The 16,282-nt window shown below is 30.8% G+C and overlaps 2 protein-coding genes across 2 annotated transcripts; one reads left to right on the top strand and one right to left on the bottom strand.

Moving 5' to 3' along the window:
• LOC109335074 lies at positions 81-3,071 on the bottom strand. Its single transcript, XM_019571131.1, has 3 exons — positions 2,914-3,071; positions 2,660-2,808; positions 81-589 (listed from the first exon to the last, which is right to left on the bottom strand). Exons 1-3 carry the CDS (start codon positions 3,020-3,022, stop codon positions 512-514), a joined length of 336 nt encoding a protein of 111 aa, XP_019426676.1. The 5' UTR covers positions 3,023-3,071; the 3' UTR covers positions 81-511.
• On the top strand, positions 11,626-12,585 carry LOC109336577. The gene is made up of 2 exons (XM_019573256.1): positions 11,626-12,207; positions 12,321-12,585. The coding sequence occupies exon 1, from the start codon at positions 11,702-11,704 to the stop codon at positions 12,197-12,199; it is 498 nt and encodes a 165-aa protein (XP_019428801.1). The 5' UTR covers positions 11,626-11,701; the 3' UTR covers positions 12,200-12,207; positions 12,321-12,585.

The following is a 16,282-nucleotide window of genomic DNA, read 5'->3' as shown; positions in this document are numbered from 1 at the left end:
ACTTAAAAGAAGCTTACCTAATATGTGTCCTAATCTTAATCTTAACCCTATCTTAAGTCTATCAAACATTAGACAGTGTATAGTTAAAGCATGCACCAGTAAATTTTTTATGAAACAACTTAGTACATATGATCAACCATGAAACAATTATTAAGAGATACAAAGCGCTGAATGAGTTTCATTTGGATTTAACCACAGCTATCATGAAAGCATTGTGGACTTTTCTAAGCCCTCACTCAAAATCCCATTCACAGGAAAATGCAGTGATATCACTGAAGATATGGTGAAATAACAAGCACATACCGACAATCAAGGCACATGTCCATTCTACATAAATGATGTAAATACCAATATTTGTTCACAAAAGATAGATGTGATGAAAAAGATGGCTGGAATGCAGAGCCAATGACTTTATCTCTTCATGTAAAGTCAGCATTGTCATTGTCCTGCAGCTAACCGATTAGAATTTGGTCTTTTACAAAGAAAGGCTTACTTACTACATCCAAACTAATCAGGCTTTGATGGACTCAGCACGTGGCCTCCACAATCCCAACCTGTACTTGTGTGCAAATTTCAATATTAACTTCCTCTGCAAAACAGAAACTAGGTTGTTAGAAAGAGTTCGCAAGTCGATAAAACAATTTTATGTCTTGTAAAGAAATCAAATCAGTGTCGTGTTAGAATCAGGGTAACAGCACAAAACATCCAACCATGCAAAGGTAAAAAGTCATTTCTCTATCAACAATTCCTGGGATTGACAAAATCAGAACTCTCACCAGCAATGATTACCATGACAGGGATTCATTTCACTCCCAATATTTAAAGTTGACAACAAACTTAGGAATTATCTAGTGCCAAAGTCTTGAATACAGGAGTTTAAGATACAGGATACACTGGCATATATGTTCCACATGTTTGGAATAAATTTATACTTTTTAATAAAGTAATCTAAGTTGATAAAGCCCGACCCTTTTAATGTTAGATTCCCAATATATATTGGGAGCAATGAGCCAGAGGTACCTATAATTGATGGAAATTAAACACCAATCCGCATCTTAGATGCTGGTAATGTAATCATATATGCAGGTATATTATACCAAGACGAATATTAATATACACAAGATACCTTCGTTTCTAGAGACAGTTATATAAAACTGGACCACTTAATCTTTAACCATGGATACATGTAGCAAGTTAGTGCCAGTTCAATGGCATCTTAATGACACAGCAAGAAGGGGTTTATATAAAAAAAAGAAAAGGAAAAAAGCAATATGCATTGAGAGGGGGGTAAATTGATTGGACAGAAAGCTTCAGGTTTAAAAACACTAGAGACTTTTCAGATGTGTAATTTATGTCAAGGATTAACTCTCCTAAAAGCTTGAGTTGTTAAGTAAAGACTAGTGGATGGCTTTATTAAATCTTTAACATGTCTTTCATGCCAAAAGGTCTTAGGGCTTGAAGTGTGGATAATGTACAAGCCCATTTTTAAGGTGCATTGAAATTAAAGACAATCCAGAGTCCTTTGATAAGCTTAGTAGCTGCTTGCAAGCTGGTTTTTGGAGAGAGAGAGAGAGAGGGAAGGCTTATGACCCCCCCATTATGATAAATTTCACATAAATCACACTCTTAAATATTGGTCACAAGATTTTCTTCTTGATTTCAAAGTTAAAACACAACCTTGTATACTGAATTACAAAAGAAATCAGGACATATTTCAACATAGTTTAAATAAACAACAGACTATTAGCTATATCAAAAATATATAATTCAAAAACTGAGCCTAATTATGAAAAGCCTACTCTGCGTGTGAATAAAATTAAGGTTTAATTACTCCATTGGTCCCTAAACATTATGGAGAAATTCAAATAGGTTCAGAAGTTTTCAATCAAGTCCTTAAGTTTATGTAAATGAGGGTTGGCCCTCGCACAACGATAAGGTTGCAAACTTATGACTTGAAGGTCGGAAGGTCAAATCATGAAAATAGTTATCTCCTTGTGGAGATATATTAGATTGTCGTAAACACTCAAACCGATGATTAGGGACACATCTTCACCATAGATTATCACTGAGTTAAAATTATGACTATTCGAAATCAATGGTGAAGAAGTGTCATAGACCATTAGTCCAAGAGCATCCTATACTTTCTCGCGCTCTCTTGCATGGATAAAAACCACATACATTTACTCTCCTTAGACACCACTAGGTGGGAGCCTCGTGGGTTAGGCTACACCCACAACTTATGAAAATGTCTCCTTCATAAACATTTCGATTAGAGTTGCATACATTTGTAGAAACTCAAACTTTTTGGCATAATTCAAATAAGTCTTTAACATTTTGGAAATACAAGAGGTTCCTATAAAGTAAAAGCATACATGAACCCTAAAGACTAAAGAGATGTGTATGAGATATTCAATTAGTGTTTCTTATAAATTCGGGCTCCAAACAAAAAATAGTGTAGGGACTAGGGACTTATTTTAATTTCCTCAATAGATTCATAAAGTAATAACCAAACCAAAAATTAGGGCAAACATTAATTTTCATGACAAACTACAAAGATAAACACTAGTGAGTTGTAGGCGATCTAAATAATAAATAAGCATTTGTTAATTGTAATGACACAATAGTTATAGATGAAAATGCATAAAGTAACAAGGATTACATGTTTGCAAGGAACACCAAGCTTCTTTAGTTTGAGGGTACGAGTAACAAGTAGGCTATTGAAATCTCCAATTTCAGATTCAAGCTTGGCAACATGTGATTCAACTCCCTTGCCTATTCCGTTTAGAAACTCTGGGATCCCAACCTTCACTGCATCACCATAATAAAATAATCATTATTTACATTTACAGAATCGATTAAAAAAGCTTGGTGGTTTTCATAGGTTGAGAAGTAACAGAATGACAAAAAAGTTACCAACGTAGGGATTTGGTTTGGAAAAGAATCTAGAATGCGGAATTGCCACTGTTGAGAGTAAATTGCCCCTTCCTTTTGTCATCATCCTCTGTAACCACACCATTGCCATATTGTCCTTTCAACCTTGCAACAACACAACACAATCAACTTCAATGCGAGGCACGCAGGGGTTAGGGGTTTGCACTATCATCCGTTTTTGCTTCAAATGACGTCGTTTTAACTTTACCCTAACGGCCCAAATAGTTAGGCTTAGCCCAAACTGGTTACTACCTTAGCCCACTCTATTGGGTTGGATGTATACATAATAAGTCTCTAACACCTTAATATGTATAGTACAATATCAGCTATTTACTGTAAATATTAAAGTTTAAAATCTGGGCATCATCTATTATTGATTTGAATTATTTTTGTTTAAGAGTCAATGGTGGTTAAAAAATTAATGGTGGATAATTTTCTGATAGTGTAAAAAACACTTGCATTGTCAGTGTATACATATTAAATCCTAAATATTACATGTTTCGACATTTTAGTATAATGTGTGAGATTATAAATTTGGAAAAGGAAAATTTCGGAAGATTTTGTTTTCTCTTGGTTTATAAACTAAGTTTATTTTCCAAACAAGCTTAATTTAATTTATAAAACTTAAAACCTAAATAAAATTAAAAAAATTCTATACCAAGCTAAGCTCACGCGTATGGCTCATTGCCAAAGTTTATAAAGACACAAATCACAATTTTCTTATTACCGTGTATAAAGAAGAGTGGCATGCCACAATGATGCGTCTTATATTTTTTATTAAATTACATTAATTAGTATATGACATATAGAATTTCGTGTGGATTAAGTTTCTGATCTTAAAAAACCGATGTAAATCTTATATTTTCATTTATAACAGCAAGGGACTATGACGTAAAAACAATATTTTGAAGCCCTCTTAATTTATTATTTTGAAATCTTCTCATCACTTAAATTACTATATATATAATACTATAAATATTCATATATACGCACAAACTCATAAGCATAATACTAAAGATAACGACAATAAGCATATTAGATGAAGTAAAACAGATTCAAATAATAAGTTCATACATGATACATATTATAACCTAGTCATAATAACAAAATAACACAAGTTCCAAGTATAAAATAGAGTTTGACACCCACCATTCAGATTTTAATTAAGTTTATGAGGTTGAAAAGGGCATTGGGCTTAACAGGTTAGGTTAAAAGCCTATCACATGCGTTTCTACATGGAGGAACACTAGAAATTTAACATAGATGTTATCTCAAATTTCAATTCTAAGTAATTCTTTTTACATTATCACTTAATATTCATGCATGTTGGAGTCATAAGGTGGTTTGATGATGAATAGGGTGGTCGTAAGGAATGAAGTGCAGGAGGTTGTGGGTTCCGAGTCTCACCATCAACAAAAAAAAAGGTTATAAGGTGGTTAGATGGTAGGGTGTAGAAGGTTGAGAGTGGAGTCTCACCCACAACAAAATACTAACATACTAACAACTAACATACTAACAATTGCCGATAAAAAAAAATATTCATACGTGTTGGATCATATTGTGAAAAACAGGTGCTCACAACATCAAATCCTAAAGCAGTAAATCAAATAGAGTCCTTGTTAAACAACTTCTGTCCCGGAATAATGGGGGTAGATACCCAAAATAACTTGAGAACTACATTCAGCTGATATTGTTGACACACATTCAAGAACCTAGACAGTGGTTCATGCATGTGCGTGCCAATGTCCTACTTGCAGGAGTGGTAGTTCAATCAATTGTAAGTATCCTTTGTTTTGCCCTCATGGATATTTACTACTACAGCATGGACACGTGGGGAAAAAAGACAAGGGGAGTTGGAGAAGAAGAAAGGGAAAGCAATGGGTGGTTGGTTCAGTTTATGGCTGTTGCATCCTTTATCTTTGAATTTTTTAGCCATTGTCTATTCATACCGTACAGAGGTCATATTGTCTTTCATTTTTTATCTCAAGTCAACCAAAATATTATTTTTTGTTTTTGAGAAATTTTCTTTTATTAATACTAGCGTGTTGGCATGCACTGTCGTGCATGTCAACCTGTTTTCCTATCGTTTGTAATGTATAGTTTGTATTTTATAAATTCAAATATAATTTTTTGCGCTAAATTTACGGTTGAATTGATCTAATATTGAATTTTTTAAATACACTTTTAAAATAAGAAGATAATAAAATAAAATAAGAAAATAATATTATATAGTTTTTTGATAGAAATAAAAAGATATTGAGGGCAAAATAGGAAAACACAAATTACACCATGATGGGTGGTTATTTTGTGTTTTCCCTTTATTAATAGTATAGATATAGATAATAATATGTCATTAGTATGAAATAAGAGATGTCATTAGGACAAGTGATCATTCTCTATTCATAATAAGTTGTGGGTTTTTTTTTGCCTGGAATGATTCATTGCTGTAAATGATTGTCATATCTTCCAATGGCCAGATAAATTGTTCACTCAAATTTGATTGTAATATTTATTAATCCTTTACTTCTCCTTATTGTAGCATATACCGTATAATAAGTCGGTTTTTTTTTTATAAAATACTTAAAAATAATTTTTATACACCATTTATTATTAAGGACCTTCCCTAATAAGTTTTGAAGTTCTTTTATTATAGTGTCTTCAGACACTTCGTATCTGCCGGTCAATATTGTATGGTATTATATATTCAGTTTTTATATATTTCATTTTTTCATAATTAGAATATATTTGTTGTATTCAGTGTACTTTATATTATAATTTTTGTCTGTTTATGATAATGTATGGTTTAAGGTGAGAGATGTGGTTAATTAATATGTTGGTGGTGATTAATTAGAATTATATGATTTTTTTGTAAAAATTAAATAATGTGAATGGTAAAATAGGAAGTGAAAATTACATCATATTAGAAGTTACGCCATGTTTTGGCTTTATATATAGTATAGATTAAAGAAATCAATATATATATATATAATATAATTAAATAAACAGTTTCTTGTATCCAAGACTGTATAATATTAAATGAGAGTAAAATTTTATTATTGAATATTTATTTAAAAATACCAATAAAGTTATTTAAATTAACTATTTTTATTTGTTTATGTAATTTACATGAAAATACCTAATGATTATTTTTTATAAGATTTAGTAATGTTAAATACAACATAAATTAAAACATTACAAGCATAATAAATATATAAAGGGGTCAGTTAAGTAATTTACTTTTCTAATGTGATAATCATTGGTACAAATTTCTATACAATAATTAAATAAAACAATGATTAATTTCTTACCTAAAAAATGAAGAGATACGATTGTTAATATCAAAAAAAAATATTAACTCCGATAAACAACAAGAGATTAACTTCCGTTAGAATGGTGATCATGTAATGGTGAAGTTCATAATCTAGTCCCAGAATACAATTTGCAAGTTAGTCAGCACAATTATTTCCTCGTTGCATAATATGAGACACAGAAACCTCCCAATTCTTCCTCATCTATCATTTTATCCTTGTAACAATCTCAATCCTATCTGCCCCCGACTTAACTCCTTTAGTATTTTATACTGCATAATCAGTCTCCACCACACTGGATTATATTTTATTCTCTTTAAAATATAATTTAGAAATAGAATAGAGTATGAATTGTTAATAAAAAGTGGGGATTATTCATTGTCCCTCTCCTAATGTCTTATTTATGAAAATAGGATCGGAAAGACATGACAACAAAAGAATCACAGAAAAATATGTATGTACTTATAGTCCATAGTGTAAGAGTTTTCTACACTATTACTATAATATTTATTTGTTTTTAATTATCATTGATTCTTAAATAAAACTTAAGTGGTACAAATGAATTATGAATGATAAACTGATTGTATATAAATCTTTATATTGTCGGTATATAAATATGATACTCAAATAATTACGTCGGTTATATTTATGTTAAGTTAGATATTTGTGGAACGGCAAACGCACCGTATCATCCAAGTAGTAAAATCCAGTAAAGTATTGGGATATCGTCCTCAGATAGCAGAGTGGATTTACACTAATTCCTACAAGAATTAATTGAGCAACTATTTACACGAATGTGTTTAATAATGTGATAATTATTTTGTAATAATGTTAAATTGAAATAAAATGTTAACTACGAATTTAAAAGAGTTGGGATCGAAGTTCATCAATTTTCCCTTTTGACATCCATAGATTCAATTCTAAGCAACTTGTGAAGTTACTGATTTTGATGCACATTTTCGACAATTCATTTACATCAATTCCTTGAGTGTAAAATCCTTAGATATTCACTCAATTACCAATTCCTTGGCTAATTCACTGATTAACTAGCATTAAAAACTATGTAAAAGTAATCCACACACCATTATCCATTCCTAAAATAATAATGTATGAAAGAAGATAATCCAAATCAGGTGTCAAATGTTAACTTTTCAATTAAACTCGAACCCAAGAACAAGAATTCAATAGCTAATTAAACTCATGCATTAAGAACGAGATAAACTTACCAAAATCAAATAACAATTACATTAGAATTGAACTCAGGAGTACAATATAAGAAGATTACATTTTAAATCCCAACATCGAAGAACTAGCCACTCATCCTTGCCATTACAACACTCTCCTTATAAGAAATACAAGAATTTCTGGATATAAAATCGTTTCCACGACTTCTCTCTTCCTCTCTAGTGTTTCCCTCTCTAAAAATCGTGTGAAAAAGCTTGGAAAATGGTTAGATAACCTTTTCTGACTTCCGAAACCGCCAACATTAGTTCCAACTTCCAAGCCCTCACCCAAGCTAGAAATTCTCGCTTGGGCGAGGAAATAAGAGGCTTTCAGACCTGAGCACTTCGTGTTGGGAATGCTTGAAATATGTTATTGTGATAGTCTCACATTGTCTAGTATTGGATTAGAGTAGAGTAAGCAATGTTATATATTGAAATCAAGTCCCTTGTTAAAATGTGCACCATATATAAGTACCAAATAGAAACACTCCATTGGCAGGTGGGCTTGGGTTTGTAATCCTTATTCTCTAATAATATCTTAGTAGTCACTCAACGCTCTCGGGGATGTAGGCACAATTGGCTGAACCCCGTTAATAAATTCTCTTGTTTCTTCTCCTCTATTTATTCTTATGTCCTTTATTTGATTGCTTGTGGTCAACATTGCGCAATGATCACTTCCGCTACACCAACAATTGGTATCAGAGCCAATTGGTAGATGGCTCTTAACCCATACGTCAAATAAAGGCTAAAGAGGATGAAGGCGTGATGGCTAGACAAGATGCATCAAATGTAATGGCAAAGATAGAGTAGATGAGTTGAAGATGAAGGAAACATGGTGGAACTGTGGTGTGGGCGATGTATGTGTTGATCCAGAACCGCATAAGTTCATGTATTGGGTTAGGATCAAGGTAAGGATAGGGACTCATGTGTTGAGTTTGACCCAGAGACAGGTGCTGCAAAATATCTCTCTAGATGTTGAGAGAATGTTCTCATTTAAGATAATAAGTGGAATATTCTAATGGCGTATCTAAGACGTCATAGTGAACAATATTAATTGTTAGCAGATCCACAAAAGCATAGAGGCGCTGTCTGACTTTGATGTAGGGTGTAACATGAGCATTGACTTTGATGCAAGTTGTAACACGAGCATTCATAGAGATGCAGGGGTGTGACATGAGCATTGGTTTGGATACAAGGATTTGAGACAAATATTAGTTAACATTGACGCAAGGTGTGTGATGTGGGTATACTCCTTATAGTGGGGTATGATAGTTCTTTTGAACTAGGATTGTCGGAGTAGACAATGGTGGTAGCGATTGAGGCTTTCCAAGGAGGCTCCAAGGTTCAGTTTGACTGAGTATTGAAGAGGACGATTGTTAGTGAACTTTTGTGTAAATGTTCCAATATATCGAAAGACTTCCTAGCAATAGGTGGCTAGGCGGTGTGTTTCATTTGATGGCGGTACGGGAAGCTGCACTACAGTTTGGAGAGCTAGACTTTTGGTAACATCATCAAGGATACTCATAAGGTCTATGTTGTAGGGGATCAGTTACAGAGAATTAGACATTGAACAAGGTGAAGTCATATATTCGCTAAGGTGGAGATTCTTGTGTAGATTTCCTAAGGAGCGAGATATTCGTCTATTTCAATCAAGGTGGAGATTGTTGGGAATGCTTGAAATATGTTATTGTGTTAGTCCCATATTGTCTAGTATTGAAATAGAGTAGAGTAAGCAATGTTATATATTGGACTCAAGTCTCTTGTTATAATGTGCACCATATATAAGTACCAAATAGAAACACCTCATGAGCAGGTGGGCTCATGAGTGTGCTAGGGTTTATAATCTTTATTCTCTAATAATATATTGGTAGCCGCTCAGCGCTCCCGGGGACGTAGGCACAATTGGTCGAACTCTGTTAACAAATTCTCTTGTTTCTTTCTCCTATTTGTGGCTTGGGTGACCCTCTCCTCGCTTGGGCGAGGCTTGGAGTGTTCACAAACACCAATCTTCTCATTTTTCTCCTTTTTTTTTTCTTAAATCTTATCCTGAAATAACATAAACACATAAAATTTCCTACACATAACAAGATTACTAAGTTATTAGGAATCTTACACAATTATAACATAAATGCGCACTAAGTGCCCCAAAAGCATATGAATTCCTTAACAATTTGCCAGTTAACGTGTTATAAATTATGGGTATCGGTTTACTTAATCTATAAGTCGGTGGCCCAATGAGAAAATAAAAGGGGCAACAAAACTCTAATGGCCTAATGAAAAATTGAAATTGTTTATCAAACCTATTCTTTCTTAGTGTATATTTAGATTAGAGAGAATTATTATATCTAATATTTAGTTTATTTTATTTTATTTATATTATATTATTTAAGTTGTTGTTATCTTATTGTTTATAACGATTTTTGTTTATATAATACATCATTTGAACTGAGTTATATTTGAGTTTGTTAGATATTTATTCTCTTAAATGTCAACATTATTCTCTGAATGATTGTCCCTTGCTTACACTATAAGGTTTTTCTACTTACACACACGAGCTCTAGATATATTTGACGAGAACTTTATGCTAATATATGGCACCGAAGTAAACAAGTTTAGTTTGGTTTGTACAGATATAATTTAATGAACTTTTAATGTAAAAGTTGTTCATATTCAATAAGTCATATACTGTTATCTCTAAAAGAGCCATTATGATAATAACTTTGAAAACCATTAGACTATATCAATCGTTTAAGATCATTGTTAACTATTTGATAAGATGAGCTTAAAAAAATAATATTATGTACTATTAATATAAAAAATTTATATACAATCATTATATTATTTATTATTAATTTCTATTGATTTTTGGACAAATTATTAATTATTAAACATAAATATAAATAATAAATAACACATATTATCATAATTATACAATGTCATTTTCCCCTCAATTAATTATGATGTGAGGGAGACTGGTAGTAGATGGCTGTCCAATCTCATCACAAATGTAGATGGGGATTACATTTCCATTTATGTCTCACTTAGTATAACAAGTTAATTATAAAATTTATTTATTTAAAAAGAAAAATTATAAAAATGAAAATTAATATTTTATAAAGTTTGATTAGTCCAAGATAAAAAGACATAAAAATTACGAGACATGTGATCTTTGTTACACAAATGTGACCTTCCCAACTATATTACTATATTACACGTCAAGCATACTCATTGGTTTCTTTCTCTAACCTTCCTACTTTTATGCATTGAATTTTACACCTATCATAAAGGAGTATGAGTGACTTAATAATTAATTGAGGAGAAGAGATCTTTTTATTTTAGATTAGGTTTTTTAAATTAACTCTATAATCATTAATTAGAAAATTTTAATGATTTAAATTAATGAATAGATCTAAATTATTAGATTTATTTAAAATTAATGGCTAAAATATAAAGTAATATTACAAAACTTAATATTAAAGTAGATGGCTCTCCACACTTAATTTATTAATCTTAAAACTCACTAACCAGAATTGGCTTAGAATTTTATTGTAAGCTTATTTTGTCTAAATGTGCTAATTTTATATACTATCATTCTATTATCTATCATTTATTTTTAATCATTATTGTTTTATCAAAAAATTAATACAAATAAATGTTGAATAAATATCTATAAATATTTATACTTTTAGTCCAAAAGATTGAAGAAAATATATTTAGCCTCACATTATTATTAGGAAAAAAATGTATGTACAAAATAATGTAAGATATTTTTATATCATTATTATATTATCCATCATTCTTAATTTTTCATCATTAACTTCTAAATATAAATAACATAAATGAATGACGAATGAGAATGGGTATGTATTTTTATACTTAATGTTGTACTATTATTATTATGTTGAGGAAAAAATAACCACTAAAGAAACAACACCAATTTTTTCTAAGCTTCTTAAACATGATCCTTAAAGCAATGATTAACAAAATCATTATTATTTAACGTACATCTTTCTAATAAAAGTCATTTCTTCAATTTGTACAACTTCTTTCTCCATAATTGCTTGGTAGGTTGGAGGAAGCATATGCTTTACTCATCAGACAACTATTTGCCATAAGTGCATTGTCATGAATTCAGAACTATATATACCCCATCTATCTCACTTATTCTTCACAATTCATTGCCTCTTTTAGCTGATTCAAAGCATTAGAAAAAGGGGTGAAAACAACATCACAAAAAAGATGTCTTTGGTGATCCCAGATGAGGTAAAAGCCAGAGCAGAGATATACCATGGAGATGAACTTGGCCAAGCAAAGTCCAAGGAACTTCTTGCTGAAGTGGGGCTACCCAATGGACTTTTGCCATTGAAAGACATTGAAGAATGTGGTTATGATAGGGAGAGTGGTTTTGTGTGGCTGATTCAGAAGAAAAGCTCAACTCACAAGTTTCAGAAGATTGATAGGTTGGCCACCTATGCACCTCATGTAACTGCCACTGTTGAGTTTGGTAAGATCAAGAAGCTCACTGGTGTGAAGGTCAAGGAGCTTTTGGTTTGGCTCACACTCAATGAAATCTTTCTTGATGAAGCAAACAGTAACCAGATAACATTCAAGTCCTTTGCTGGGATTTCCAGGACATTCCCAGTGTCAGCTTTTGTGATTGATGAGAGCTATGTTGCTGAGGGTGAGGATGAAAATGTGGAAGTGGAAGATGCAGTTGAAGCTGTTGAAGTCAAATAAGTTTATTCTCTTTGACTTTACAACTGTTATTTATACAACAATTTTTACATCAAAACTTGACAACTTACTTTCTAGTTTTTAAAGGAAGTTGTCGAGTTTAATGTCCAAGTTGTTGTAAAAATAACATGATATCCCTTGAATTTATGATGGGTGGTTGTGAGTGTTGGTTTAATTTATTGTTGTTCCTTCATTTGTGTTGGACTTTTTCAGCCAGCCACTGATATGCAGTGGGGTTTGTGGTGTCAAATTGTAACCCGTTTCCTACCTGGTATATTTCATTCCTGTAACCCTTAGTCGGTGATATGGAATGGCCAAAATAAATTGTTCACAGTTGTAATGTAATGTTTAATACAAACTTTATGGCTTATAAAAATGGAGTAATAGTACAAACTTTATGGTTACTGTTCTTTCCATCTCCAATATAGCAGCAAGCTGGTCATTTGCACTACAAATTGGTGCGTGCTCATTTGCACTACAAAGCTAGTTGTGAATACTATGGTTTTGGAAACTTTCAAAAATTTAATATCTAGACCTGGATTGCATTCTTGGACCAGATTTAAAAGTTTGTTCACCTGGCATCAGCTGCAACGTGGTCTTTTATTTATCCACTCTAATGCATCTTACTACAACTAAAAAAGGAGAACACATCCTTGTGATTTGAACCCAAATAACGTGAGCTGCATGGCAATCACGTAAAACAGACGATTAGATGAGAAACGTTACATTTTCAGATGCTTCAAGATCCAGTCCCGTCCAAAGCCACATCATGTTCTTTATTAACCACAGATCACCATTGTCAGCTAAATAAAAGAAAGTAAAAAAAAAAAAAAAAAAGCAATATTCTGATTAATCGGCAAAAAGTGATGTATCATTTGGGACAAATGATCTCTATCAATTTATTATTATTATAATAAAAGAATAAAAATTCTCTTCACTAATGGAGACACCAATACTTGATTTATTTTTAATGATAAAAATATCTTACCATATTATTTTTTATTTGTTTTAATAATACTTGTAACTTAGTTAATAAAGAACTATTAAAGAACTATTAAAAAATTTGTTTCCACACCAACTTAATTATCTAACAAAATTTGTAACTTAGTTATTAAAATATTATATTTGTTATTAACTTAATCCTATAAACTGTCTTAAATATTAAATTTATCCTCTTTTCAGAAACTTATCATTATATTTGTTACTCATAAGTTATATTTGTCATTATATTGGCCACTTCAAGATTAATAAGTTACATAGAGACTAACTCAACAGCAAATTATTAATCTTATGGAGATTAATTCGATGACAAATTTATTTACAATACTAAGTTTACTAATATAGTGATTTCTGGAGTATTATGTTCTTGCAATCAAAAATAAAAATTTCAATGTATCTAAAAGATAATATTGTGAAATCCGAGTCGAATATTAAATTGGAACAGGTTCCGTATTACGTTTAATCGGTTAAATTATCCGGTCGGACATGATAATTTCATATATAATTAATCATTTTTGTCTATAATTATAAATTAAATTGTATATAATTAATAATTATGAATAATTATATTGAAGTAACTTATCTCCATCTTTTCTCGGAAGGAAGTGAACGAAAACTTTATAACATTTTTAAAAAAAATTTAATTGAACATTATAACATTCTTTAACATCGATTATTGAAGAAATCGTTGTTAAATGTGTTTAACATCGCGTATTGAAGCAAGCGATGTTAAATGTCATACTTCATATATTTAACAGCACTTCGTCAATATTAAAAGTGTTATCTTTAATAGCGCTTATCGAAGAAAGCGTTGTTAAATGTTTTCATATATTTAAAAGCACTTCTTTAGTAAGCACTTGTTAAATGTTTGTTCTAATTAAAAAATAAAACCTCACACCATAATACATATCATTTAGTTTATTATTTCTCTTACTTTTCTTCTTCTCCGTAAGTTACATTTTTTTCTCTTATGTTTTTAGTTTCTCTCTTCAAGCAAGTTATCGATTTTTGGTTTCTCTCTTCAAGCACAAGGTAAATCGCTATCTTATTTTAGCTCATTTATCTTTCTCTTCACTAACAGTGTGATCTTTATTTGTTATGAAGTTATGCAGTTATGGTCTTCTAGGTTTTTGACTATGGTAAACATTGGAGGAGAAAGAATGAACAATTTGCGTAAAATCTCGTTACTCATATATTATTTTGTAATATTGGAATCTGTTAAAGTTAAATGTAATTGAAGTCGTTGGTAATTTAACAAATCTATTATAAATGTGGTGGAGTTAGACATGTTTGTCATGTGTTTAATAGAATGTCTGCTTGAGATATTGTTTTATTTAGAAAATAGACATTTAACCGTGATTACTTCAATGAACGTTGTTAAATGCCAACTCTCTACAATGCTACAAAAAATATTATTAAATATAATATTATATACTATTGCGCTTATATAAAAAATGTTGTTAAATAATAATTTTAAGCGATATTATTTTATTATCTTAGTCTCCCCATGCAAAATTGTCTTGATGAGAATATATTAAAAGTAGCACAGAAATCGAATCGGTGGCTGAATGATTGCTTAGTGTTGTATGTATGGGTCTATTAGAAAATGAAGGAGTCATCAATAAATACCTACTGCCTACTGGCCTGCATTTATTGAAATTGACTAAGCAAACCTATTTTCCCTTCTTAGGTCGCCTTTTGCTTACAATAAAAGTTCATTTTCCCTCACATTAGGGGATGTTTATACTAGCGTACTGACCGGATCAAAGTATACAAGTTTAATTTTGTTTGCACAGATGATATTGTAATGTAAAATTTGTTTATTTATACTACTATTCATGCATAATGATTAAGAATGATAATAACCGGGGAAAATGTACTTATCATGAGTATGTTTTTTCTGGTTTCCCACATATATTTTCGCAATAGAAATAATTCTGTCCGAATCGAGAACATTCACAGGTACATGAAATCAACATTTTCAATAGATATTTTTTATCTATAAGACTCAAACCTGAAATATTACTTAAAAGAATCAATCATGTATTTTTTGAATCAATAAAAGTTGATAGTAATATAGTGGAGGTGATAATACATAATTAAATATTATGTGAGGAGTATAGGTGGGGATGCAGGTAGAAATGGCTGCCATATATTAATCACAAATGTAAACCTTCCCAACTATATTACACGTAGAGGATTCTCATTGGCTTCTTTCTCCAACTGATTGCTACTTCCTTTATTATGCATTAAATGTTCAATCTATCATGTGGCAAAAGCGTTTCTAGAATTTTCAACCATTATCTTTTTGGAAAACGAGAATTGATGGAATACTGTACTAATCAATAATAGCCTGGCAGTTCACCCATATTACCCTGTTGTCGCGAGTAATGCTACTCTTTCTCATGTTCTAGGTTCTGTTGCTCACTTTAAACTATTTCAATCAAAATATTGTCAAGCCATTTATTTGTAGAACACACTATCATTTACCCTGTTAAGTTTCTATATATTTGTTATACATTCTATATGTTTCAATATTTTCATTGAATTGTGAATTTTTCGCCCATATACTTGATATACATACAAGAAAAAGCATTTTATGTCATCAATAATGTAAGATTTGTTTACATTAATAAATATATATATATATATATATCACTTCCTATTTTGTCTTTCACATTATTTAATTTACAAAAAACAATGTAATCCTAATTAATCACCACCAACATATTAATTAACCACATATCTCACATTGAACTAAATATTATCATAAACATATAAAAATTATAATATAAAGACACCGAATACAACAAATATATTATAATTATAAAAAATAAAATATATAAAAATTAAATACGTAATATCATACAATATTGACGGACAGACACGATGTGTCTGTACACACTAGTATATATAATGTATTAACAATAAATATTTTTTTTACCAAGGACACATATATTAAATTCTATTAATACTCATATTGTTTTACAATTTATCACGGCATCAATGTGACATCTATATATGTCAACAAATCTAGTAACAAAATTTAAACTCATTTAAGAAATGTATCAACAATTTTTATGGCCG

This window comes from Lupinus angustifolius, chromosome LG20, assembly GCF_001865875.1.
Source record: "Lupinus angustifolius cultivar Tanjil chromosome LG20, LupAngTanjil_v1.0, whole genome shotgun sequence".
Lineage (NCBI taxonomy): Eukaryota > Viridiplantae > Streptophyta > Magnoliopsida > Fabales > Fabaceae > Lupinus > Lupinus angustifolius.
The sequence above is the reverse complement of the archived record's forward strand: the minus strand, read 5'-3'. Positions and strand labels throughout refer to the sequence as shown.

What these genes read in the sequence shown, in the direction of transcription:
- LOC109335074 (XM_019571131.1), bottom strand. Translation starts at nt 3,022, where the DNA reads ATGGCAATGGTGTGGTTACAGAGGATGATGACAAAAGGAAGGGGCAAT. An exon ending in CAAACCAAATCCCTACGTTG is followed by an intron (nt 2,809 to 2,913) that starts GTAACTTTTTTG and finishes ATGGTGATGCAG; the next exon opens with TGAAGGTTGGGATCCCAGAG. An exon ending in TTGGTGTTCCTTGCAAACAT is followed by an intron (nt 590 to 2,659) that starts GTAATCCTTGTT and finishes TCTGTTTTGCAG; the next exon opens with AGGAAGTTAATATTGAAATT.
- LOC109336577 (XM_019573256.1), top strand. Translation starts at nt 11,702, where the DNA reads ATGTCTTTGGTGATCCCAGATGAGGTAAAAGCCAGAGCAGAGATATAC.